The following is a 25,455-nucleotide window of genomic DNA, read 5'->3' as shown; positions in this document are numbered from 1 at the left end:
TTCTGGGCAACTGGGTAATATATTGAGGGCAATTAGGTCGCATTGGTCCTAGGAGAATCTAGTTTTTAACACCAATAGTAAAACACAGTAAGAAACCACTATGTTTCAAATTCTTTAAGTTTGTGGGTGTTAGCCAGTAAATTTAGTGTCAGTGTGGATTCTTTTTAAGTTTTACCTCCAAAACTCGAAGTATACTTATTTTCCCCCTCATTTCCAGCACCTATAAAAACATTACACCAATGCCAGTTTCACAGATGCAATGGGTACCGATTGTCAAGTGCTTTAGAAATTCTAAGATAAAATAGTTGATCATTATTTTACTGAGCAGCTAATAACTTTTTTGTTAAAAATAAATTCATACCACATACCTTACTTCATATTTTAATCTTGACTTTCTTTCTCAGCTTCTTGTTTTTCCTGGAGTTTCTACTGTGTTTCTTTTTTCTCACTGAATACATGAGGTATTTATCTTTATCTCATTGAAAGCAAGCTGCAGTAGATTTAAATGCTTCTTTGAAGAAGCCATAGGTATTCTGTTATACCTCACTAAAGGGTTCAGTTTCTCTAAAACCTCGGACCCCATATGTTTATACCTCAAAACATACCCCCGTTTACCACATCCCATTTTTCTAAAATCTCGCTTCTAAAATCTCGCTTCTCCCAGTTCTGCCAGGTACTCATTGCTCTGAATATTCTTTTTTTTTTAATTTTTTTTTTCAACGTTTATTTATTTTGGGGACAGAGAGAGACAGAGCATGAACAGGGGAGGGGCAGAGAGAGAGGGAGACACAGAATCGGAAACAGGCTCCAGGCTCTGAGCCATCAGCCCAGAGCCCGACGCGGGGCTCGAACTCACGGACCGCGAGATCGTGACCTGGCTGAAGTCGGACGCTTAACCGACTGCGCCACCCAGGCGCCCCTGAATATTCTAACTCCTGTGTGCTCATTTTTTTTTCCCAGTGTTCTTTCAGAACCACAGGCCATCCTAGTGCCTACCTCCTTTAAAATTTGCTTTCGCCCATCCCACTTGCTCTGGTGTGATTATCAGATACTCCCCCATCCCATCTCCTCTCTAGTAAATGCCTACCTGGATGGGCCATGGTTATTCAGCTTTCATTGACCCCCACAGATGCTGAACAAGACCAAGTATGGTCCAATGTGGGTAACCCGCCTAGGGCCTCAGATGCACGTGAACCTGGCCAGTGCCCCACTCCTGGAGCAAGTGATGCGGCAAGAGAGCAAGTACCCCGTACGGAACGACATGGAACTATGGAAGGAGCACCGGGACCAACAGGGCCTGGCTTATGGGCCCTTCACCACGTGAGCTGGGGCCTAAAGGGACTGGTACAAGGCCTCAGAGGGCCAGGCCCAAGGGCAATGGCATTGGGAAGCCAGGGGATGATGGGCAGGGTAGGCTCTTCCTTCATCCTCTGAGCCTGATACTCAGTCTAGAAAGCTGGTTGGGATGGGCTGAAGCCCAGCGGCCATTCATTGTCTTTTCCACTAATGTATTTTATGACTTTGGACAAATGAATAATTTCTCCTTCCTTGGCCGTATGTTTCTCGTATGTAAAATGGGAAGTTTGGGGTAGAATGCCTCCAAGCTCTCTCTAGGACCTTTCCAGCCCCATTATTCTACATTATGGTTGAAGATATCACAACGTGAACCATAATCTATGTGTAGTTGAAAAAACATTGTCACCATATTAATTAGGAAGGCTGAATTTGACTTTAAAAATATTTCCTAAATTATGTATTATAGGTTTGTTGTTGCATATAACTTTCACAGGTGCTCTCCATACGTAGAAACAGATGTGGGTTTCAGCCTTGAAGTTACACCCAGAAAAGTTAAGATTATTTTGGCAGTGACAAATTCGAGGACGGGCTGAATATGTTATATACGCATATGACAATTGAAGTAAACAATCGAGAATCATTGGCGATGAACCATTCCCAGTGTCACAGGTTGTAACTGGGTATATTACAGGGTTTTTTTAAATCGTTTTTTATTTTAATTCCAGTACAGTTAACATACAGTGTTATATTAGTTTCAGGGGTACAAATAGTGCTTCTACAATTCTATACATTACTCAGTGCTCACCATGAGAAATGTAGTCTTTAATCCCCATCACCTCTTTCACCCTGTGACAGGTTTCTTTTTGCTATGGTATGTTAACAGAGCTCCAAAGTAATGAATGACCTTTATTTTCCCTAGTTGCTTGACATCTCATGCTTTCGACATTTCTTAAGAGACGAGAGTTGATCCTGGCAGTGGTTGTGGTAATGGCACCAAGGATAGTAGCTAACTATGTGTTTGTGACATGCCAGGTATCAGGCTAGTCTCTTTACGTTTATTATCTCACCTTATCCTCACAACAAGCCCATGAAGTAGATAGTATTATAATCCCCATTTTACAGATGAAGAAACTGAAGCCTAGAGAGGTTTTACATCGCTTGCCACTGGCGAACGAGATCTCTCTGATTCTGGAATTCAAGAAATTAATGCCTTGATACTTTTGGAAAGGAAGCGAACTGGTGAGAGGGTGCATTTCATCTGCCTTTGATGCCCATACGTCCATTCTCCCATCACGTGTTTTTTTTTCCACCCCTTTTTCCTGGTTCCTTCACGGGTAGACAGTTTTAGAACTTCAACAATTACTGAGCCCTTTGCTCGAAGTTCTGGGAAGAGAACAGAGAATGCCTATGTTTCAAGAGCTCTTTAACTTGATGTCTGACCCCGAGGGCAAGATTTGGGTCTTAGGTTTTCGCCAGGTCAGGCCACCACTGGAATTGGTGGCTCAGGATCTAGAATTGGAGCCGGATGTTATGTGCACCCCTTTGTCACCTGTTTTTAATTTTTTACTCTAAAGCCAGTTTCCTAGTTATATTGTACCATATACATGTATTTTAAAGCTATTTTACTAACCAATGATAAGTTCTTTTTTGTTTTAGCGTATATGTGTGCATAAGTACATAAATATATATATTTTTACATCTCATTCTATGAAACAGTGTCTTCCCAAGAAATATTTTAACAACCGCAAAAATGTTCTCATTTAAGTTCCGCAAATCTGGTCGCTACCATTGGGAGAATTTTTTACTCTCAGAGAAACCCTACAGCCTGAAGTTCCAATACATGAGTCTACTCTGGCTTTCATTTCTTTGTCAGCAACACTTTTAGTTGATCTTTTTGCAGGGTCTCCCAACATAATAAAGAAAACTCCTGGGGTTTCAGGTTCATTTAAATAAATAATTTTCTAAAATTAAAAAAATAAACCCCGATTCTTGACACAAGCCTTTTTAGTGTCTATCTTTTTAAAATACCATATTGGTTTTTAAAATTCAAAAGTAATACTTGCTGTAAAATTTCCAATGATGAAATATTGTCTGCCTACCACCCACTCCCATCCCATTCTTCCAAGTAATCCTGACAGTTTGGTGGGTCCTTCTTCTCTACTCTACGTGGAAACATGTGGATACACATACGGATATTTAGGATTTCCTTTCCTCCTTGTAAAATTGGACCATATTGTACTTATTACTCTGCAACTAGCTTTTAAAAACTTGGCCCATACCCAGCTTGCTTAGGAGAGGTAACAGGTTTGGGGGACATCTGTGGGTGGGGACAGTTCCTGAACATGAAGCCCCACTGTGGGAAGCATGGTCCCACCCTCGTGAGCATCCCTGTCTAACCAGGATGGGGACACAACCCCCTACTGGATGCCCGTAGCAGGAGGGGCTGGGGCACCCCGCCTGGTGGGTCTCCCTGTCCCTTAGACCCACTAAGTCAAGCAGAGCATGAAGGTCCAGAATCTGAGCATCCCAGAAACCCTCATTTGTTCCTCCTTTCTTCCTCATCCGCCACACAGAGGACTGGAACCATTGGAGTTCCTCCTCATTTCACATACAGAAGATTCTGGAGTTGTAGCATCCTAAGATAATCAGAGTCGATATTCCTTAAGCATTCGCCATGTGCCAGGCTCTGATCTAAGCACTGTAGTTGTCCAAACAACCCTACTAAGATAGGCACGCTTATTATTCCCTTTTTATGGAAGGGGAAACTGAGGCACAGAGGCGTTAAGTCACCTGCCTAAGGTCACTCATCCAGTAATCATCAGACCTGTGACTTGACCCCAGGGAGTCTGGTTCCAGATGCCCATCTTGACTACTCCCACGATGGTATAGTGAGATTCTGAAGTTTTGTGATTCCAAGATTCTGTCATTTGAAATTCGGTGATTCTGTAATTCTAAGTCTAGGAGTCTGAGATTTTCCTAGACCCTGTTGAGGTCTCGGGGCAGGGGGAAGACCCCATCTAATCTAACCTCCATCAGCTGCTTACAAGTGTGCGGTTCCTCCATCCTCCACAGGGAAGGACACCACTGGTACCAGCTACGCCAAGCTCTGAACCAGCGGATGCTGAAGCCCAGTGAGGCTGCGCTCTACACCGATGCTCTGAATGAGGTGATTGACGACTTCCTGGCCCACCTGAACCATCTTTTGGCAGAGAGTGCCTCAGGGGACCACGTGTCTGACATGGCTCACCATTTCTACTACTTTGCCTTGGAAGGTACCCTTGTGGGGACAGGGGCTGGGCGGGCAGGGGCCAGAGGCAGATCATGTTCCCTCTCCTCAAGCCCCTTGGATTCTGGGTGCCATGACACCACCTCTTGTGATGGCCTTTGTGCACTGCCAGCTATTTGCTACATCCTGTTTGAGAAACGTATCGGCTGCCTGGAGCGACCCATCCCCCAGGACACCGTGGCCTTCGTCAGATCTGTCGGGCTCATGTTCCAGAACTCACTCTATGTCACCTTCCTCCCCAAGTGGAGCCGTTCCTTGCTGCCTTTCTGGAAGCGATATCTGGATGGCTGGAACACCATCTTCTCTTTCGGTGAGGAGGCCAGGGAGGGAGGTTGTGGGGTGGGTTCCAGGGTCTGTGTGTCAGCAGTCTGTCCCAGGACTCCCTACCTCATGCTTCCAGCCGTCAGAGTGGCTCTTGGTCCTGGGAGATCATGGCTTTTGACCTTGTCCTCCTCTGTTCTCCATTGTCTCTGTAGGGAAGAAGCTGATTGATCAGAAACTCAAGGAGATAGAGACCCAGCTGCAGAAAAGTGGGCCAGATGAAGTGCAGATATCTGGCTACCTGCACTTCCTGCTCACCAGAGGACAGCTCAGTACTCATGAGGTCATGGGCAGCCTGCCCGAGCTGCTCCTGGCTGGCGTAGACACGGTGCGTGAGGGGGGCCAGCAAGGAGACCGGGGGCTCCCAGCTCCTGTCCTGAACCAATTCCCCATTACCCTCATCTGAGCCTGACCTTCGTTCCTCCAGGTACCTGCTTCTCTTTCTGTGTCACAGATGTAGAGCTAGAAGGAAAACAGGGAGGTCCTTCAACCCGGCAGAGGTGGGCAGGAAATGGTTCTTTTTCGTTTGTTTTTTATTTATTATTTTTATTTGAGAGAGAGAGAGCCTGCATGTGAGCAGTGGAAAGGGAGAGAGAGAGAGACAGAGAGAGAGAGAATCTTAAGCAGGCTCCACACACAGCACAGAGCCTGATGTGGGGCTTGATCCCACAGCTCGGGGATCATAACCTGAGCAGAAATCAAGAGTCGGACGCCCAACTTGACTGAGCGATCCAGGCGCTCTGGGAATGGTTCTTTTGTAAGAGGGATCCCATCGCCTCCTGGAGCCTCTCTTGGCCAGCTAGGAAGTCACATCTCACATCTATTTGAGATGCAATTTAAGCAGAGAGTTCGACCACAAGCGCCTTCTTGGTCAGACTCTGCATTCTTTTTGTCACGTGGGTTTGCCTCTGTTACGGTTTCCTTGTTGTTAGAACGTGATTCTCCATCGTATGGGTCCTCATCCTGCCGTGGAGTCACATGGAGGGTCCCCATGAGCCCCTGTGTCTGTTTCTGCCATGCTCGCGGCAAATTCATTTTTCCGCGCATGCTCACTCACACTCCCCCCACTACCTAACTAGCCTTTTTCCTAGAAATCCCTCCTCACTTTATCTCTCCCTCTGCCTCCCAGACATCCAACACAATGACGTGGGCCCTGTACCATCTTTCAAAGAACCCAGAGATCCAGGCTGCCTTGCATAAGGAAGTGGTGGGCGTGGTACCCCCCGGGCACGTGCCCAAGTACAAGGACTTAGCACACATGCCCCTGCTCAAAGCTGTGCTTAAGGAGACCCTGCGGTAGGTTGCGGTTCCCAGGAGCACAGGGTCTGTGTAGAGGAGGACTCAGAGACAGGAGTCGGAAGTGGGGGCTGCTGGGCTGGCGCTAGGGCCAGGGGTGAGATGGGAAGAAGGGCCTGGGGCACCAGAGGCGAACCTGTGCTTTCTTTTCCCTGCAGCCTTTACCCCGTGGTCCCCACGAACTCCCGGGTCATCACGGAAAAGGAAATCGAAGTCGGTGGCTTCCTCTTCCCCAAGAACGTGAGTGGGGCTGAAGAGCTGGGGCTCCCAGGGCTGCCCTGCGGTCCTAAGCTGATGGGCTGCCCCTTCTCGCTCCGCAGACCCAGTTTGTGTTCTGTCACTATGTGGTGTCCCGTGACCCTGACATCTTCCCTGAGCCAGAGAGCTTCTGGCCCTACCGCTGGCTGAAGAAGAGCCAGCCTGCTACCCCTGGGGTCCAGCATCCATTTGGCTCTGTGCCCTTTGGCTATGGGGTCCGGGCTTGCCTGGGTCGCAGGATTGCGGAACTGGAGATGCAGCTGCTGCTGTCAAGGGTGAGTGGGGGAGAGGCTGGAGGGCCGAGTGGGCCAGGGAGGGCTGATGGAGGCCGTGGGGAGGAGCAGAAGGGCAGCACAGGGAGGGAGCGTGTAGCGGAGGGCAGGGGACGGAGATCGCGGATCCTAAGGCCCATGTGTGTTTTACCTCCCAGCTGATCCAGCAGTATGAGGTGGTCCTGGCCCCCGAGACGGGGGAGGTGAGGAGCGTGGCCCGCATCGTCCTGGTTCCCAATAAGAAGGTGGGCCTGCGTTTCCTGCAGAGACAGTGCTGAGCTGGGCCCGGGCCTTCCTGGAGCAGCCCCCTTCTCTCTCTCTCTCTCTCTCTCTCTCTGGCACAGTAATTTCTGGCCACTGCTGTGTCTCAGACGAGAGGCTCCCAGATGCCAGCGGTCCAAGACAGTGTACTTTCTGTAGAACCCTGAGCTTTGGCCACTTTTATAATTTTGAACGTTTCCTTCTCAGATAAAAGGCCACTTCTCCCCCCCGCCCTCCCCCCCCCCCCGCCGGCAGTCACATGGCTATCTTTGGAAAAAATATAGAATAAAGGGATTTTATTGATAATTGGAGACCTTTGTCATTCTTTTTGATAACCCAGCATCTGACCCCCTTTCTGTGTGTGGGGAACACCGTGTCCCCACTTAAGGATCTTGTGGGAGGTGGAGCCATCTCCCTCCATGGAAAATGAGAACACCTGTGTTTTCCTGGACCTCACACAGAGGCCTTGGCTTCACGCGCTGTTGGCCAAGGCCCTGCCCGAGAAGGATCTGCAGAACAATCCTCCGGGCATCAAGAGGGGCACCATCTTTTGAACAGAAGTGCTTTGATAGGGGTAATGAGGTGCTACAAACATGGATGAAGGCGCGCTAGGCTGGATCTCCAGGAATGACTCCTGGGACGGCCCTGGGGCACTCAGCCTGGGATGCGTCACACTGGCCGCCCTCGGGAGGACGAGTGCTGGGAAGCTATCGCTACAACTGCGGGCCCTATGCTACTCCGCGTCTCCCAGGTCAGGGCTGGTGGGGGTGGGTGGGGGATGGGGAGGTGGGCAGTAGCCTCCCCGCCCCCACTCCTGGCCTCCATGACCGCCGCCTCGCTCCCACCTTCCGTGTGCCTCACATACAACCGAGAGGCTGGAGCTCGAGCTGCAAGAGAACACGGGGATGGTAGCTTTTAGTTTTCCAGCCCCTTCCGTGCAGGAAGCCAACCAGAGGGAAAGCAGGTTGGCACGGAGACTCGGGAGTACCGAGGGCTGGAGAAGGCAATGAGGCCCAGCCCCAGTTGTAAATTCCTGCTGGGTCATAGAAAACTAAAATCAAATTTCTTCTGTTTGTGAGGATAAAGAAAGTCATATCATTGCCCTTATTAAAATCCTTCAGAGGCTTCCCTCAGGCATGAAGCAAAGTCCAAAGTCCTTATCATGGCTTAGAAGACTCTGGCACCCTGCCCGCCACCCCCACTCCCTGCCCAGACACCCTTTCCACAGCTGAACCCCAACTCCTTGTATTTGCCTGAGCACGTTATGCTCTTTCTGGCCTCAATATTTGGTCCTTCGTGTTCCCTCTTCTTGGAACAGTGTCTTCACCAACTGCCACGTCATCCCAGAGAACTTGCCCTTCCTTAGGGCTCAGCTCAAGTGTCACTGCCTTTGAAAAGCCTCCCCTGACCTCTCTGGGGGGAGCACAAGCACTTCCTCTGTGCTCTCCCCACCTCCCCACCCACATGAGAGAACTGAGCGCTCAACCTGTTCACCTTGTTGGAGACCCCACGGTCTCCCCCACCAGCTGTGCACCCAACAGAGGGCACAAACCAAGTTCCTTTCAGTTTGGAGCCCAGTGAGCAACTCTGTGTCTAGCACCTAGGAGGCGATTAAAAAATGTTTGTTAAATGAGAAGAGGCTGGGATGGTAGGCAGGGGAAGGAAGAAGAGGGGAGGATACAGAGCTTTCTGTATGGAGCGATCTGGAGAGAACTGGGAGGAATTCCTGACTCTGAGGGCATAGCTGTCCGCTACCTGTGCAGGGATCTACCTGTGAGCGGTCCCTATAAATGCAGAGAATGGGGGCCGGGCTCGGGGCAGGGGGTGGGGTGCGAGATTTCTGTCACCAAGTCACTCAGCAGCTTCTGCCTTTTCCAGTGTCTGCTCCTTCAGACCACGGGGGGGCTGGGGTCTCGAGGACTCTGAGCTGCCCACATAAGTCACAGGGAAGTGTTGTCACAGTGAGGCTCCCCGATTATCCACCCTGACCTGACTGCGAGGAAAGAACAATAGGAATTAGGATAATTACGGATAAGTGGACATTAATTCAGCACAGGAGATACGCTCTTGACCGAAAACAATGTGCACATCTCGTTACTCCCTTTCCAGCTAATTTGAACTTGTTGGATCCAATTAGAATCCATATTTTTGGGTAAGACTTTAAGGAATCAGCTTGTCTTCTTCTTCTTCTTCTTCTTTTTTTAATGTTTATTTATTTATTTTTGAGAGAGAGAGACAGAGAGAGAATGAATCCCAAGCAGGCTCCATGCCGTAAGCACAGATCTCATGGATCGTGAGATCGTGACTTGAGCTGAAATCGAGTCAGGTGCTTAACTGGCTGAGCCATGCAGGTGCCCCTTGACATCAGCTTGTCTTCTTAAACATTTATGTAGCACTCCCAGGAGTAAAAATAGACCGAGTACCCAATATTTTCTGGCTGTCTACATGCTCGTGTTCTACAGATGTTTTAGCTCTTGATGTATCTTGGCTCATTAATATTAGTTCAGTTCTAGCTCATTATTTGTGATTCCAGATGTAAGGTGCACGTCCAATACAAATTCTGACAGTTGTCACCAGGGGATGGACATAACGTAACCCTGTGCTGAATTCTTCTGTATTTGCACATGTTTGTAAGGCTAGCGAGAATGCCAGCAAATCGTGTATCTTCTACCTCGTGCCCCTGGTTTCAGCCAGCTCTTCTTGTAGATCTTGGTCATAACAAATAATATAGATGCCATAGGGCGACAGACGATCTTCCTAATTATGGAAATGAGGCGCCTGTATTTCTCAGCAAGCTATCGTGCCCATCACGTGTTATGCATCGCAAGCCTCTAGTTTCTACAAAAAAATACAGTTGCCCTGGTCGCACCCCCCAAGTCAGGAAATTAGCATCTCTCTAGGAATGGAGCCTTGGAATTACCATCTTATAAAGCTCCCCTGGGGATCCTGTGGCACAGCCAGGGTTGATAACTGCTGAGGTGATGTGAGATGATGAGAGAGGTGGATGAGAGTCCGGCCTGGAGGTCACAGAACCTCGGAGGGGCCTCGGGGGTCAGGGCAGGAGTCGGGGGCATGGAGGCAATGATGCCTGCACCATTTGGCCAGCCCCGGGTTCCTAGGTATGAACAGAGGAGCCAGCAGAGTGGCTGGCCTTCATACTTTTATTCAGAGTTGGGGCGGGAGTAGTCCCCATGGCAACCCTTTGCCTCTTTTCTAGCAGCCATGATGCGGGAGGGCTGTCAGGAACTGAGGGTTGGGGAGAAGGGCCCAAGGGGTAACTGTTGGGTCCTCAGGATGGTGGGCCCAGGAGGTTGGAGACCTATCTACTCTTGGGGGGGGGGGGGCAGGAGGGGGAGAGAGTGATTTCCTCAGGCTGCCCTTTCCACCGAACGCCTGGGCTGACCTGACGGTCTGCTCACGCAGAGCAACCTGGGACACCACCTCAAAGGACTGACCCTGCTACACATTCCCTACAGTCGGCTGCAGCAGGAGGCAGCCTGCCCCAGGCTCCCCAAGGTTGTCACTTGAGACAGGCCCAGAGAAGCACCCCATCCTCCCACTTGAGCCCAAGGCCCAGGACCTTCCCAGGCAGGGCCAGAGCAGAACCAGCACTGACCCATGGGTTATGGCAAAGTCGGAAACAGAAGCTGAGTGTCTGTGAGAAAATGCCTTCATTTACTGCCTGACTCATCAAGCACAAATGTCTCCACTCTGTTGCTCTGTGAGGTAAATGTGGTGGCATCATATTTTAGAAATATTAACCTCTCCTCTCCCCACTGGATAGCAGACAGCGTCCACTGCCACAGGGGAGGGATGGCATAACCGAAGCCTGGCCTTGGCTTTGGAATTTCCAAAGCCTGACCCTCAAGGCAGGTGGCAAGAACTCAAGACACATGCAGTGGACTTGGAAGAATAGATGACGGGTTAGAGAAAAAGGCCCCACTCGTGAAGATTCCATAGGTTGGTGGGGGGTGGGGAGGCAAAGAGACTGTAGACATTTCTGGGGCCCCTGAGAAGGGAGCTGTGTCTGAAGGGAGGAGGTGAATATGATAAATACCCCAGAGAGGTTTGGAAATGATAAGGAGATGATAAGAAGAGCCCTGTGCCCTATGTTTCCAGGGTAGGGGCTAAACACACACACACACACACACACACACACACACACACAGCAAAACTCAGCGCAGAACAGATCACTTGCTGTCCGCCTGAGCAGATGTGCTTGGGACCACACAGCGTCCTGAAGCCCAGAGGGGTGCAGGTCCAGGAGCTAGAATGTCTTCATGCCCCAAGAGAAGGCAGGCCCAAGGAGGCTTTGTGGTAGGGACTGAGGGAGCACCTAGCAGGGGCCATGCCCGCCAGTGACCGACCAAGTGAGAGAGAGATGGGAATGGGAATATTTTAGCAGGTGCTGACAAGTGTGGTTGATGATAAGTGAGGAACAAAGTCTTCCACTACTCAAAGCCTCCCCTTCTCACCGAATTTAACCCCAGGAAAAGGTGGTGGGTGAACCCCAAACGGAGATTAATTTCTACCACCTGGTGAAATGGGGTCCATAATAGGAATTACGTTCAGTGTTTAAAAAAAAAAAAGTTGTCTCTAGCAGATTAGAGTTTGTGGACTGAGTTGCACTTACTCTGTCATTAACTAACATCTTCTTTATGGTTTTGTTATAAATAAAAAATGAAAAAAGAAACTAACACTCTATGCACAAAAGCAAGGCCAGTGGTAGCGTTTGTCAATTACAGATTCTCCCTCGCGTCTTTGAATTCAGAAAGCACAGGGCTCTTGCTGCAAGTTCAGGCCAAATGACTAGCATTTTCGGAGTGAAGCTTATACAATTTAAGTGCACGGGTTGGTTGTTCTTTTTCTTTTTGTTCTCTCAGTGTTCATCCTCAGTGATCCAAACACAGGCTGTCACTGGGGACTGAGAACACCGTTTGCTGGTGCTCGGGATGAGAATGGAGGGAGGACCCCACTCAACAGGCTCTCCACATGGCTGCTGTTTCAATGCTGGGAGGGAAGAAGGGCAGTGGCCAAGTTGTGGGGAGCCACCCTTAGTAGTGTGGAAGAATAGCAGGGCCTCCCAGGTAGTCCAGAAGCTGAGGAATCCAGAGCCCCTGAATACACCCAACTGGCTGAGGGCTCGCCGCTCCACTGGGGCCAGTGGGGGGGAAAGTGATATGGGTAGGCATGGAGCAGGCAGCCCTGGGGTAATCTCAGTGCCTCTGGTTCATAGATCTCCAGGCTCGACTCAGCTGTTCTTAATTTCATCATCCCATGGAGGACTAGGAATTCCTGAGGGCTTCTGGGAGCACAGGCAGGGCAAGGGCAATGACAGAGGGCTGGTGAAGCCTGTGAGGAAAAGAGAAGACAAGACAGTGACTACGTGGGCAGGAGAGGTTGCGTTTCCAGTAGGGGAACCTCGTCTTGCCATCCACTGCCAAGCAGGTGGAATCTGAGCCAGCCCCTAGCCAACACGGGACCAGGAAAGAGTCTGAGATCATGTCGGATTTACTGAGATGATTACTTAGAAGCCCCCTCCTTTCAGCCGTAGTTCTGACTGAGCATGGAAATTCCATTCAACAAAGGTTTATTAACTTGCTTCCTTCCAGTGGGATTCCCAACAGGTGGGAGCTGAGTTGCGAGAAGGCAGGTCAAACTCCCCAGAGCATCTGAAATCACATCACTGCCCTTGCCTTGACCCCAGCCCCTGTCCACCCCTCTTGTGACTACCCTCATGACCTCAGTGGAGAATGGGACAGAGTGGGGGCCCCACGGGGAGTCCTGATACTTGTAGTTTTCATGGGGCTGCTCAGCAGTGAGCTGGGCACCCCCATCCTCAGGGGGCCTCAGGCTGAGATCTGAGAGCCTAGGAAGACCAATGGGCTGGTGCTGAGGCCGATGGCCCAGGGCAGAGCCTACCTGAACCACAGCCAAACCAGCAAACTGGGGTGGGGAAAGATGGAGACCGTGTTCCCTGGCTCCCTTCGTTGGCTTCTGCGTGTGGAAGACGGCCTGGGAATGAGGACTCAGATATTCTCAGGCACCGAGGGCATCGATGCCAGCAGGGCTGAGCACCAGTGCCTGAAGGATGTCGGAGAGGGACACCACGCCCAGGAGATGCTGGGTCTCGTCCACTAGCACCAGCCGGTGTACCTGCGGGTCCGCAGAGGATCAGTGAAAGGTTCGAGCCATGCAGCTGTGGTAACCAACGAGATTGTCACCAAGACTCAGGGGCAACGACGTAAGTGGGGGAGCCGAAAAGTATCTCCTAGAAACCAGTTAGAAGTAGCTCTGACCACGCTGGGGTGATCAGCTGTCTGTGGCCCTTAGCAGGACCAGTTGCAGACCGGTGTGGACAGATCTCCAGTTGCAGGATCAGTTACAGACCAGTGTGGACACTGAGAGCTTGAAATGGCCATAAAATGGGAGGACAGGGCAGGTGTCCGGTGTCCAAGGACAGCTGGAGCTGCTCATGGGGACTGGGCCATACGTGCTGGGGGCATGTATGAAGGGGCACGAGGTACCTGCTCCCGGGCAATCCGGTCGATGACTTCCCCCAAGCTCTCATGCGGCTGGCAGGAAAGGACTCCTTCCAGACACAGTGTCCTCTGCTTCAGGGCTTCGCCCACACTCATGTCCAGGTGGTTGTAGGTTTGCTGGGCAGCCAGGTGCTGGGGCAGGGAGGCAAGTGCCATGTCAGTCAGCCCCTTAACCAGGCTCCACCTATCCACTTGCCCTCTACACACCTCTAAAGGTCCTTCCGGGCTACAGATACCCCTCCATCGGTTCTCACAGCCACAGCCTCCCGGTGGCACCCCAGTTCCTTATTCCCGCAGACACTTACAATCACATCGAAGCGGGAGTAGAGGCCCACGACTTGTCCTGCAGGGGTGGTGGGGGGCCAGGTGGTGAGAGAAAAGGAAGAGGTTCACGTCAGAACCAGCATGCTGTGCAAGGGCCGGAGGCAGGCTTTCAGAAAGAGTTACTGGACATCTCCCTGTCCTCCCCAGCTGCAGGCTTTTTTTTTTTTTTTTAGGTTATTTATTTATTTTGAGAGAGACAGAGAGGGAGTGCAAGCAGGGGAGGGGCAGAGAGAGAGGGGGACAGAGGATCTGATGCGAGCTCTGTGCTGACAGCAGAGAGCCTGACACGGGGCTCAAACCCACGAACCCGGGAGATCATGACCTGAGCCGAAGTCAGCTTAACCGGTGGAGCCACCCAGGCGCCCCCAGGCTACTGGCTTTAAAACAGGCACCAAGGGGCCACTACCTAAACCCACAGATCACACAGCACCACAGCCAGAGAGGAGACGCCTGAAATCATGCCTCCCGATGTGATGCAATTCGACTACACAGTGTCACCTCTGAAATATCCTGGCCTCAAATGGATAGCCTGAATCCGATCAAGCCTTTAGATCTAATTTCCAGTTTACAGGAAACTCAGGAATAGAGGAACAACACTGAGGCCGTCTGTAGAAAGCAAAGAGACAAATCTGGATGGGGCGACATTCTATAGGACGACTGACCCAGGATTGTCATTATAGTGCTATGAAAATTAAGTGAGGAAGGAACTGTTCTGGATTAAAGAAACTAAAGACAAAAGAAGCATTGCAAAGCACGGACCTTAACTGGATCCTGGTTTGTACAAACCACCTGTAAAAAAGATATTCTCGGGGAAGGCGAGGAAATGAGAATTAGATTCAGATATTCGATGATATTAGTAAGTTATTCTGGTTTTGTTAGGTGATATAGGAAATATACTGATTTTAAGAGATGCAGACTAAAGGGTTAAGGATAAAATAACATGATCTCTGTCATTTAAATCACTTTAGCAAAAAATAGGGAAAAAAAAAAACAAACCCTGGTTATGGCAACGTGTTAACAATAGTTAATCCAGGTGACGGATATGTGGCTTTCATTATACTGTGTGTCCTACCATTTTCATACATTTGCAATTCTTCATAATGAAAAATAAATCAAAACATTTCTTGGGGCACCTGGGTGGCTCAGTCAGTTAAGCGTCCGACTTTGGCTCAGAGCACGATCTCGCCGTTCGTGGGTTCGAGCCCCGCGTTGGGTTCTGTGCTGACAGCTCAGAGCCTGGAGCCTGCTTCAGGGTCTGTGTCTCCCTCTCTCTCTCTCTGCCCCTCCCCTGCTTGTGCTCTGTCTCTGTCTCTCAAAAAACGAATAAACATTCAAAACACAAAAACAAATAAAAAAAACATTTTTTGATATCTAGCTTCATTACAGCAATTTTGACTTTGAAACAGTTTACAGCCACAGTTCAACCAAAGAAACGATCATGTAGTCCCTCTAATCCCTCTCTTCAAGGCAAGAAGGTGAGGTCTGGCTGGATCCCATGGCCCATTTTAGGGTGAATTCCCATGAAAAACCTCATCTTCGGTTTCCTCTTACCATGCTTCTTAACTGCACATAATCTTTTCAAATCATCCCGTGAAGTCAGAGGATGGGTGTTATTAAGATTCCCATTTCACAAATGAGGAAACTGAGGCACAGAGAGGCTAAGTAAGGGTCCAAGATTTAAGCAGGCAGACTTCTAACTCCACCCTGGGTCCCGAGCAGACGCCCACAGACCCCTGCCTGCCACGGCCCCACCCCAGCCAGCCCCACTTCTGGGTGCAGGTACCAGCTTCGTTGACCACAGGCAGCGCAGACACGCGCCGGTCCACAAAGATGTCCAGGGCCGTCAGGATGGGCGCCGTGTCCAGCACCACGGCCAAGTCTCGGAATGTGCCGATGCCCAGATCTTGGATGGTGCGGGAGAGGAAGGAGGGCTGGGGCAGCAGGGAGCCCTGGGTGGGTTGGGGACAGGTGGCAGTCAAGGTGGAGCAGCCCCCAGAGTGCTCCCAGCGGCTCCCTCCCCGGTCTGCTGGGCCAATGACTTGTCAGCCCCTCGGGTCACCCTGAGGCTGTGCCCAGGCTCACAAAGATGTGCAGGAACTTGAGCAGTCGCTTGTGTGTGAGGATGTGGAGCACGGCGCCTGAGACCGGGTCCAGGACCGGCAGACGGTGGATCCGGTTCTTGATGAGGGTGTAGACGGCTTCGAACAGGCTGCAGAGGTGGGAGCAGTGGGTCTGGGGGAGACACAACCCCCACCCCAGCCCCTGCAGAAGGACAGCGTGTCCAGGCTGCCTTGTCTGCCACGGGATGAGCCCCTGAGGTCAGAACTGAGGGGCTGACCCGGAAGGGGACTGCTCAGGCAAGGAGGCTCAGGTGGGTGGCTGGGGACGCTTACCTGCTGCTGGGAGAAATGGAGACCAGAGGCTTGAAGCAGCCTTGAAGGTAGATCTCTGTAGGAAAAAGCCAGAGTCAGGCCTGAGGAGCTGGCCACCCTGCCTCACTGGGCAGCCCCTCTGTCTTCCTCCCTCAGGCCCTCTGGGCTCCCTCTCACCCTTCCCCTGCGCCCTCCAAGAAATCCCCACTGCCCATCCTCCACCTCGGGTCCTTGGCCCCATGCTCACCCACACACCCTCAGCCCCTTCCAGGTCCCTTCCGCCAGCTCACCTCTCCAGGTCTCAATCTTATGTTCTTCAATCTCATAGATCTGGACCTAGAGACGTTGACAGGACTCCGGAAGTCGGACACGGGACCCTCGGGCACCAGGCTCCCTGAGCCACCCTCCGCCCCAGCCCAGATGGGAGCCCCTGGGGTCCCCAGCCCACTCCTCACCAGCGGGGACCTGTAATAGCGATGCAGCACCAAGATGAAGTCTGTGATGGTCAGCATCCCTGCGGGGTTAGGAGGGAAGGGCAGGGGGTCAGCCTGGGGCCTCGTGGCGGGAGGCAGGTTGAGGGGTCAGACCCCCTTCCGGGCTCTGCCAGAGTCCTAGGTCTGAGACAGCTGTGGGAACCGTGGACAGAGGGAAGCGGGGCAGCCCCTCCCCCGCCTTTTGTGCTTCCCCTGTAATTTCTCTCCCCGCCCCCGCCGCACCCTTTTCTATTCTCCTAATTCCTTCCTCTCCCTTTCCTCTTTTCCTATCTAGCACCTACGACACGGGACCAAGGGTGAGTAGAGCTGGAGTGGTCAGCTGGTCAAACCTCCTCCACTCATGGGGGTCTCCCAGCTGGCCACCACGAGGCCGGGATCGGATGTTCCCCCACGCCAGCCCCCGGCTTGGCTCACGCCAAGGGTCTGCCCGAACCCGTGGCGTGTCGGAGCTCAGCCCCGGAATCCCCTCGAAGATCTCTCTCTTCCCTCTGCCTCCCAGCCCCTCCTCACCCACGAAGCTCTGCTTCTTGCTGTCCCACAGCGGTGCCGCCCGGATGCCGTTGGCCACTAGGGCAAAGAAGGCCTTCTTGATCTGAGGGCCAGAGAGAACACCGAGGGGTGAGTCTCACACTGCCCCTCAGTGGTACCCTGTCCCAACCAGGGTCCTCCCCCGGGGCCTTCTCCCGAGATCTCCTCTGCATGAGCTTGACTGCCCGTCCTAGGCCATGGCACACACTGGCACACTCTTTGCCAGGCACACTTGCTGCAGAGATGAGGCTGCTGGTGGCCGGAGGCACTGTGGTGACGCCTTCACCTGGCACATCAGGGTGTGACAAACTCACTCGGGGTTTCTACTCGGGTGCTACATGCGTACAGTCACACACAGTATAGTTTTCGCTAATCTACGTGCTGGAGGTACGCTTATTCGCGTAGCATCTACAGAATAGATTTCTCTAAATAAATTTGACGTTGACTCATTTGGCTTCACCCTAAGTAATACTATCGCCGTGCTTCTGGAAACACTGCTCCGCTCTAGGTGATGGTAAAAATGGAAGCAGGCGTTCTATAGCTTAGCCGAAGGGAAGAGCAGGGGCTAGAACCCATCCTATTTTTCTCTCACTGAGAGCTCCCCCTGCAAGGTCTTCCCCATACTTAGGGGTTCACAAATTGCTCCCACTTGACCCGGGTTATTCCAGGAGTCCTCCGAAACTTGGAGGGCAAAGCAGACATTTCCTGTCCCCATTTTATGTCATTTTTTACTTTTATTTTTTTTTTTTTTAGTAATCTCTACACCCAACACGGGGCTCAAACTTATGACCCCAAGATCAAGAGCTGTATGCTCTTCTGACTGAACCAGCCAGGGGCCCCCATTCCCATTTTAGAGATGAGAGCGGTGACTGATGCCAAAGCCTACACATACTCAGTGGCAGAGCTGGGATGACAACTGGGGAGTAGAGGTCCTCCCCAGCACTGGTCTCCATGGTGCTAAGAAGGAGCTCTGGAAAGGGACTCGCGGGGGGGCCCTGGAGCGGGTGAGTGGAGGCTGCAGCCCCATGAGAACGGAGGTGGGGCAGAGCCACGGCCTCACCTCCAGCGTGGTGTCGAAGATGACCAGCTTGGAACTGGTTGCCATGGCATCATAGCAGGTGTGCTCCTGCATGAAGTGCATGTAGATCTGGGCCCCCGGCTTCTGCAGTTCGTCGTCCCAGCCCAGCCTGGGTAACAGGGCCCGTGGGGATGGGCACAGGGCAGGCCTCTCTTCCACCAGGCCGAGCTCATACCCCCACGATGCCGTGGCCGGGAACCCTATGTCCAGCTCCAGCTCATCTGTGCTGGAGCCAGCGGCCGAGGCTTCGTGGTTAGGGGGGAAGATGTCCCACTCTGTTGGTGGGGCGTCCACTTTGGCCAAAGGAGCAGCCTGGCACAAGTGTGTGGCCTTGGGGAACGTGGCCTCCAGTCCGGCGTACTCAGCAGGTGGCTTGGCCTGGGGATCTGTTGGTGGGGAGAGGACAGTAAATCCGTCTTCTAGAGACCTTTCTCATCCGCTGGCTCTGTTCATCCTCACAGCAGCCTTGGGAAGCCCGGATGCTGTGGCCCCATTTTGCAGGTGAGAAAGCTGAGTCTCAGAGTCACACAAGACGGTGGCTCTGTCCTGAGTTGGCTGCGCCAGGCCCCTGGCTCTGCTGTGCAGGTGACTTTTCCCATGTGGAGGGACAGACTACAAGATGAGGGCTGGGGCCAACTCTGTGCTCTGGAAGGATCCAGAGCAGAGCCCCAGCCCCAGGCTCCGGGATGTCCCACCGCCCCCGCTCCCATCTCCCCAGAACTGGCCTTGGCCTCACCTTCCCCCAGACCCGGCAGCTCCCCTTCCGCCACAGCCTCCTGCCTTGTCCACCTCGAGGCCTTGGCCCCCTGTTTCTCATGGCTTCTTTCTGAGCCTGTGGTCATGGCCGGCGATGGCCATGAAGTGTTCTCTCCTTGTTCTAGACAGCTCATCTCTGGAAGGGGGAATGGGGCCTGTTTGGTTAATGGGGAGTAACACAACAAAATCAATTAAAATGTTATTAATAATAATATTTCACATTTGCAAGCTTCCCAAGGGTTCTCCTCCAATATATTTCTCACTCAAACCTCATAGCAATCTTATAAGGGAGATGTTATTATCATCCTTATTTTACTGAAGCGGGACCTGAGATCAGAGAGGTGGGGCAAGTCACCACAATTCACACAGCTATTTACTAAGTGCTATCAGAACTAGGTTCGGAGTCTTCCGACTCTAGATTCCCCCTACTTCCTCTGAAAGAGGAAAGAGGGGGTGAGGGAAAAAAGAAACAGAGGAACAAAGAAGGAAAAAGGAGAGACAGAGAGAAAAGCCAGGCTAGCAGAGTGGAGACTGGGGGCCCAGAGAGGTGGGAGACAAACGAAGTAGGAGGAGAGGCTACGCCCTTGAGAAGGCAGCCCCGCCTACCTTGACGCTCAGGTCCCCCAAGGCTGCTCCAGGATGGGTTCTGTGAGGAGAAGAATGTCTGAAGGGGTGGGGAAACGCCCTGCATCCCCGAACCCACGGGTAGCTTCCTTTCCCACCACGTGTGCGCGTGCAAGCACGCACACGCATGCACGCACAGGTGCACCCCCGCAAACACACCCATACACCAACACTTAGACACACTCGGAAAAACACATCCAACCATTCCCAGGCATGCAGGGCACCACATACGTCGCTGACACAAAGAACACACACACGCGCGCGCGCACGTGTTCACAGGCACCCACAGGCTCATGCGCACACGCACACACACTCATTCACACTCGTTCACAGGGTGTGGTGTGCTCGCAATCCCCTGGCCTCGGCTGCCCCAGCTCCCGTCCCCCGGGACCCCTGTACCCGGCGCAGTGCGTGCTCCATGCGGCCAACCCCGGACCAACCGAGAGCAAGTGCGCAACACAGGCTGGGCAGCACTATTCTGGGCCCGGCCCCTGGCGCCCTGCCCTCCCCGGATCGGTTTCTCTCTGATTGGGTGTCAGGCAGCGGGAGGGAGGGCTCCTCGGGCTCAGCTGCTCTCGCCCAGCCGCCTGGGGCAGGGTGGGGAGGGAAGGGGCGCACCTGGAATCTGGAGGCCTGGGCCCGGGCTCCCTCCTGGGTCTCCAAGGACAAGCTCGAAGGACTTTGCGATGGAGGGAGGTGGCTTGGAGCGCTGCGGGGGCGCCAGGTGGGAGGAAGTGGGCTCTCAGAGTCCTGGGTTTCTTCTCATCGTTGTCAGGCGCCAAAGGAGGGAAAATGGACGCAGGTAGAGCTTGACTGTCTTCCTCGTACACACTTCAGTCGTGGGAGGTGCTGAAGTTAGAAAGGGCAAGTTGGAGCCAGCAGGGAGGCTGGGGACAAGGGGTTTGTGGGCGGTCGCGGGAGAGCGGGCATTGTATGCCCAAATGTCCTCATTTGAGTCCCAGGAGCCTGTCCCTCTCTCTGCTGGGGGAGCTGGAGTGGGATGGGCGGGGCAGGTGGGAGCTAGAATCACCGTGAAGGTGTGCGGTGGGCTGGAGGGCCCAGAGTGAGAGACCTCTGTTTCTACCAGTGGTTTGGAGGTGGGTCCCAGTGTGTGGGAGCCCCTGTCCCAACATCCCTCTGTGCCCGCTGTCCCTACATCTCCCGGTGCCAACAGGATCCCAGCCCGGCTCTGGTGGCTGCCCACCCCCCTTCCTTGGCATTCCTGGGGCCTGAGTCAGCGTCCAAATCGGGAATGCTGACCCAGCTGCCCTAGCTCCCCTCTCTCTGCCCCTCCTTCCAGCCTCTTCCATCCCAGTCTCTGGCCCTGGAGTGGACACTCAGTAATGGGTTACTGGATTTTTTGCTGAACGTATTGAACACATTTCTCATCACCCCTCAAAGCCCCTGCACTGCCTACAGGGAGGGTGGAAGAGAACAGATCGGGGAAGGGACTCTGCCTTTCCATGTGTCTTGCATAGTACCAGGGGTGAGCACAGCTCTTCTTCGGTGGGATGTTCTTGTCTTGTCCCAGCTGATGGAACGTCTAAGGTACAGCTAGTGGGACACTTCACCTGGTGGAAAGGTCAAGTGGACCATCTTTGGAGATATGTGATGTGTCTACCTCCCCCACCCTTAAGCTCTGGGCCACCTTCACAAGCAGGCCAGATACAGAACAGGTGCAGCTCACACCATTGCCTTCTCCTGCCATACTCCATTCTCCTCTCTACCTCAGGCCTGTTCCACCTGCAGGGCCAGTAGGAGCGCCTCTTCTTCAAGAAAGTCTTTCCTGGGGGGCTTGGGGGGCTCGGTTGGTTAAGTATCTGACTCTTGATTTCTGCTCAGGTCATGATCTCATGGTTTGTTAGTTCAAGCTCTGCATAAGGCTCCCCGCTGACAGTGAGGAGCCTACTTGGGATTCTCCCTCTCCCCTCCCCCTTTCTGCCCCCACCTCAAAATAAATAAATAAGCTTAAAAATGGTTAAAAAAAAGAAAAGTCTTCCCTGATGGCATCATTGTCCCTTGCACTGGTGTCCTTATAGCTCAGGATCTGTGTGCATATCTCAGTGTGCACGGAGCGGACATTTACGTAACTATTCACGTGTGAATATCCTTTATCTCCAAGTAAACAGTGGGCACTTTGATGACCAAAATATGTTGGCTGCGTGTCATGGAAGGCGTGTTTTATGGTCAGACGGACCTGATTAAAATTCACACTCTGCTGTTAGTTTGCCACATGACCTTAAAAAGCACTGCTTGTTTTCTCCGAGGCTGATTCTACCGATGTAAAATAAGGATGAAAACATTCTGGGGCAAACTGCCAGTCGCCTCCCAATATCTATTTTTCTCTTCTTATTTTAGTAGTAGAATCACTTGAACTTCAGCTGAAGCGGCTGCATATAATAAATACTCAGATTTCCAATCTTCTAATCGAAGCCAGATAAGGCCTTGTGACTAAATTTGACCAAAGACATGTGAGTGGAGGGGATGTGGGCAACTTCCAGGTCAGGCCTTCAACAAAAGAGGGGTGGGTTCTCCTTTTCCTTTTCCTCTTCTGCTGGCTGGAATGCTCCTGCGATGGCAGGAGCTAGAGCAGCTATCTTGCACCCAAAATGGAAGATGTTTGTTAAGGGTTTCAAAGTCACCCTACCAGCTGTAGACCGTCTTACAGACTATGATATGAGACAGAAATACATTTTCCTATTTAAGTCATTCTTAAATCGTGTCTTTGGTAAAGCAACCAAACATGCATCCTAAGGAATGCAGAATTTGGCGTCTGTAAGTGGCACTGCTCTAACAGTCTAAAACAAGTGGTGTTGGTTTAAAGACTGGGGAGCAGATAGCAAAGAAAAGTATTGTTTGCTGGTAAGGTGGTGACCATTGTTATGTGACAGCAAACCCTGTGGTGTGGCAGTCATCTGTAATGCTTTGGAAGGTCAATCACATGCTAACAGAGCCTACAAGTCACAGAAACTGGATGGAAACAGACTGCTGGTGAGTATTGGCTGTTGTTGGCTGTTGTCAGTGAAGACCTACAGGAGGGATGAGCTCAGGCTAGTTGTAAGAGGTGGTTCGGAGGAGGCAGACTTAACAAAGGTTGTGCCGGGAGTTCCAAACCTCTCTCAAGCACTCTGTTCAGCAAACAGTGGGAGCTGGCCTCGTAGGCAGAACAAGGGAGGCTCTCTTTACAGCCAGACATCTTTTTTTCAGATGACCTCAAGAGAGCCACCAGCAGTTTGAGAGAGAATAGAAAGTATACCACAGAAATTGTGTCTCTATGAGAACACTGGCTGTGGTTACTCAAATATGGAACCAGTCAGAAGGCTTTTAAGATTTCGAGGGTGTTGCCTTGGCGGAGAAACGACAAGCCTGGTCACCAAAAGCTGGTTTGACCCCCCCCCCCCCAGTGACCCCCAGCCCCCCTCAGACCTGCACCAGCAGGAAGAGGTCTGTGGAAGCTGTAAGGTCTGCAGAGACATGTTTTCCAGTGCAGCCGTGGAGGGTGCTGTGTAAGGGAGAACTTCCCAGGATGCAGCACCGGAGGCCACACAGGACAAGAGAAAGGGGAGGTCTTCTCAGAGAGCAGAACGAGTGGCAGCCAGTTGCATTGCCCAAGAACTTACTCCTCTGTGGGGGGAGCCGCTTTGCAATTCCAGCCCAACTAGATTTGGTAATTGATAACATCCGGGGACTCCTGTTCTGAGGGGATGTTTTAATTGGGTTTATCCTGTTCCTCCTCCGCTGTTGTCTGTAGGGAGTGGGAGGAGCAGATTACTTGCCTTTTAGTTTACAAGTCACGGGACCATGGGATCCCATCCACGCCTCATTTTTCAGAGCTGGTGTGGTGCCCGGATGCCTCCCTTCGAAGGCTGCTGAATGTGTTCTCTGCTCAGGGTGGCCAGATGGTGGGCTCTGGCAGAGCAATATCTATTCTCTCCTTCTTTTTCCTCTATGAGTGATCCCCACAATTTTAGCTAAGTGTAACGTTATATTTCCCAGCTTCCTTTGCAGATAGTATGGCCACGTTACAAAGCTTGGCTATGGGATCTGAGCATCAGCATTGTATGCAAACTTTCGAATGACCTTAGAAGGAAGGGGCAGATTGTCTCCTTCTATTGACTGGAATTCTGATAAGGTCAGAGCTGGAGCAGCTATTTGAACCCCATGGTGGAAGATGCAGGTTGGAAATGGTAGAACCTCTCCCATCCCCGTACGACCTTCCTCTGGACTGTTATGTTATAAAGAGAAATTAACTTCCGTCTTGCTTAAACCACTGACATGTCAAACCTTTGCTACAGCAACCAAGCCTCTCCCTAGCTAATGCATTACACTGCAGGATCAGGGTAGGGTTAGAAATTCCAATATATATAATGATCCTTCACAATTACGCAGCAAACCACGTTGGGCGCAGTATCTCTTGTAATCGCTCGCAACCCTGTGTGGTAAATATTATTATGTATTTTTACTTAAGTGGTAAATATTTAACATCTATCAATGTTGTTATATACTCCTTATTAAAATTCTACAGATGAGAGGGGCTCCTGGGTGGCTCAGCCGGTTGAGCATCCAAATTTGGCTCAGGTTGTGATCTCATGGTTCGTGGGTTCGAGCCCCTGTGTCAGGCTCTCTGCTGTCGGCACGGAGCCCGCTTCGGATCCTCTGTCTCCCTCTGTCTCTCTCTCTCTTCCTCCCCTGCTCATGCTCTGTCTCTGTCTCTCTCTCTCTCAAAAATAAATAAACATTAAAAGAAAGAAAGTTTTTACAAAAAAAATTTACAGATGGGGAAAATTGAGACATAAGGAGGTTAACTTGATCAAAACCTCAAAGCAGGTGAGATGGAGCTGAGAGTCAAAGTCAAAACCAGCGTTTCTGGGCTCTGGCCCCACACTCTTAAGCACCAAGTTTACTGTAAATAAAGCACAGGCCTGTCATGTAATTGATGCTCAGTAAGTGGTTACTATAATTATTGCCTCTCCACCTGCTTTCAGTCCCCCTAGACCTCCGGCTACAAGGCTCTGAAGGCAGGCAGGCACGGGGCGCTCTGACCATCACCATAGGATGGTGTCATCAAGGATGGCACGGAAGAGGGCTTCAGCTGGGGCAGACCCAGCACTGCTCAACACTACAACCGTAGCGATCTTCCAGTTGAAAAAAAAAAAAAAAAAAAAGAGCTCCCTGCCCTGCCTTGCCCTGCCCCTGCCCTTTGCGTCTCAGAGCTCCCACACCTGCTCCTGTGGCCAGGCGAGCCCTACCCATTATCATTGGCAGGACGAATCAGCAGAAGATACTGGCTTTGGCTGGGAAATAAATACTCCTTGGATGTTTGCTTTTAGTCTCTGGTCATGGTATCATATTTCTTGAAACCCTATTTCTTGGTTCGCTCTCAAAACTGGGTGTAATAAGGACTTGCACCCTGACCCTAGGGTGAATTTGGCTGCCATATCTGGATAGCTGATTTGCCTGGGACATGGGGTCGGGATCCTGTTTAAGCGTTATTTTTATATCAGAGGGAGAAAAACAGCTTGAGGAGGCCAAGGGGAGTAGCCTGATGAATTACAAACGGGGTCTGCTGTGCCAGAGTGGTTGGGAGGCTGTGAGAGCACCCTTCATGTCTGTCATCCAAGTGTTCTGGCTCTCGTCCTATCTGTATGTGGCTGAAATCTATGTCAATGTTCCAGAGACCTAGTGAGAACCAGCACCTAGTTAATGCAGTTTATTCTGCCTCAAAGGCCTCATTGCTGAGCTTTTTT

The 25,455-nt window shown here is 51.6% G+C and overlaps 2 protein-coding genes across 3 annotated transcripts in view; one reads left to right on the top strand and one right to left on the bottom strand.

Annotated features, from left to right (window-relative positions):
- LOC124516601 (sterol 26-hydroxylase, mitochondrial) overlaps positions 1–7,007 on the top strand; it is a 33,621-nt gene extending 26,614 nt beyond the window's left edge. Inside the window, exons 2-9 of the mRNA XM_047086028.1 lie at positions 1,130–1,320; positions 4,369–4,568; positions 4,695–4,892; positions 5,059–5,231; positions 6,033–6,199; positions 6,358–6,439; positions 6,520–6,732; positions 6,888–7,007. Of these exons, the coding sequence (XP_046941984.1) occupies positions 1,130–1,320; positions 4,369–4,568; positions 4,695–4,892; positions 5,059–5,231; positions 6,033–6,199; positions 6,358–6,439; positions 6,520–6,732; positions 6,888–7,007 (1,344 nt within the window). The remainder of the gene's footprint in view (positions 1–1,129; positions 1,321–4,368; positions 4,569–4,694; positions 4,893–5,058; positions 5,232–6,032; positions 6,200–6,357; positions 6,440–6,519; positions 6,733–6,887) is intronic.
- A 6,022-nt stretch (positions 7,008–13,029) lies between these two features.
- On the bottom strand, positions 13,030–20,128 carry PRKAG3 (protein kinase AMP-activated non-catalytic subunit gamma 3). 2 transcript variants are annotated; one of them, XM_047084843.1, is made up of 13 exons: positions 20,108–20,128; positions 19,691–19,730; positions 19,065–19,220; positions 18,311–18,714; positions 17,233–17,314; positions 16,684–16,742; positions 16,519–16,564; positions 16,250–16,304; positions 15,939–16,065; positions 15,640–15,805; positions 13,838–13,875; positions 13,518–13,664; positions 13,030–13,146 (listed from the first exon to the last, which is right to left on the bottom strand). In XM_047084843.1, the coding sequence occupies exons 1-13, from the start codon at positions 20,126–20,128 to the stop codon at positions 13,030–13,032; spliced, it is 1,458 nt and encodes a 485-aa protein (XP_046940799.1). The 2 variants fall into 2 exon arrangements, with proteins under 2 accessions (XP_046940799.1, XP_046940798.1); XM_047084842.1 differs by lacking the exon at positions 20,108–20,128 and having other exon boundaries at positions 19,691–19,937.
- Between the last annotated feature and the right edge of the window lie 5,327 nt (positions 20,129–25,455).

The sequence above is a fragment of the Lynx rufus genome, unplaced genomic scaffold, assembly GCF_022079265.1.
Source record: "Lynx rufus isolate CCGP_SWC_20201006 ecotype Redwood Valley unplaced genomic scaffold, mLynRuf1.p SCAF_2, whole genome shotgun sequence".
Classification (NCBI taxonomy): Eukaryota; Metazoa; Chordata; class Mammalia; order Carnivora; family Felidae; genus Lynx; species Lynx rufus.
This window is presented reverse-complemented; position numbering and strand designations above follow the sequence as displayed.

Excerpts from the sequence above, each read along its gene's own strand:
- PRKAG3 (XM_047084842.1), bottom strand. The coding sequence starts at position 19,937 with ATGTGGTGCCCTGCATGCCTGGGAATGGTTGGATGTGTTTTTCCGAGT. Across the intron at positions 16,565-16,683 it reads GCTATTACAGGTCCCCGCTG|GTCCAGATCTATGAGATTGA; the intron begins GTGAGGAGTGGG and ends CAACGTCTCTAG. Across the intron at positions 13,665-13,837 it reads ACTCCCGCTTCGATGTGATT|CACCTGGCTGCCCAGCAAAC; the intron begins GTAAGTGTCTGC and ends TCCCTGCCCCAG.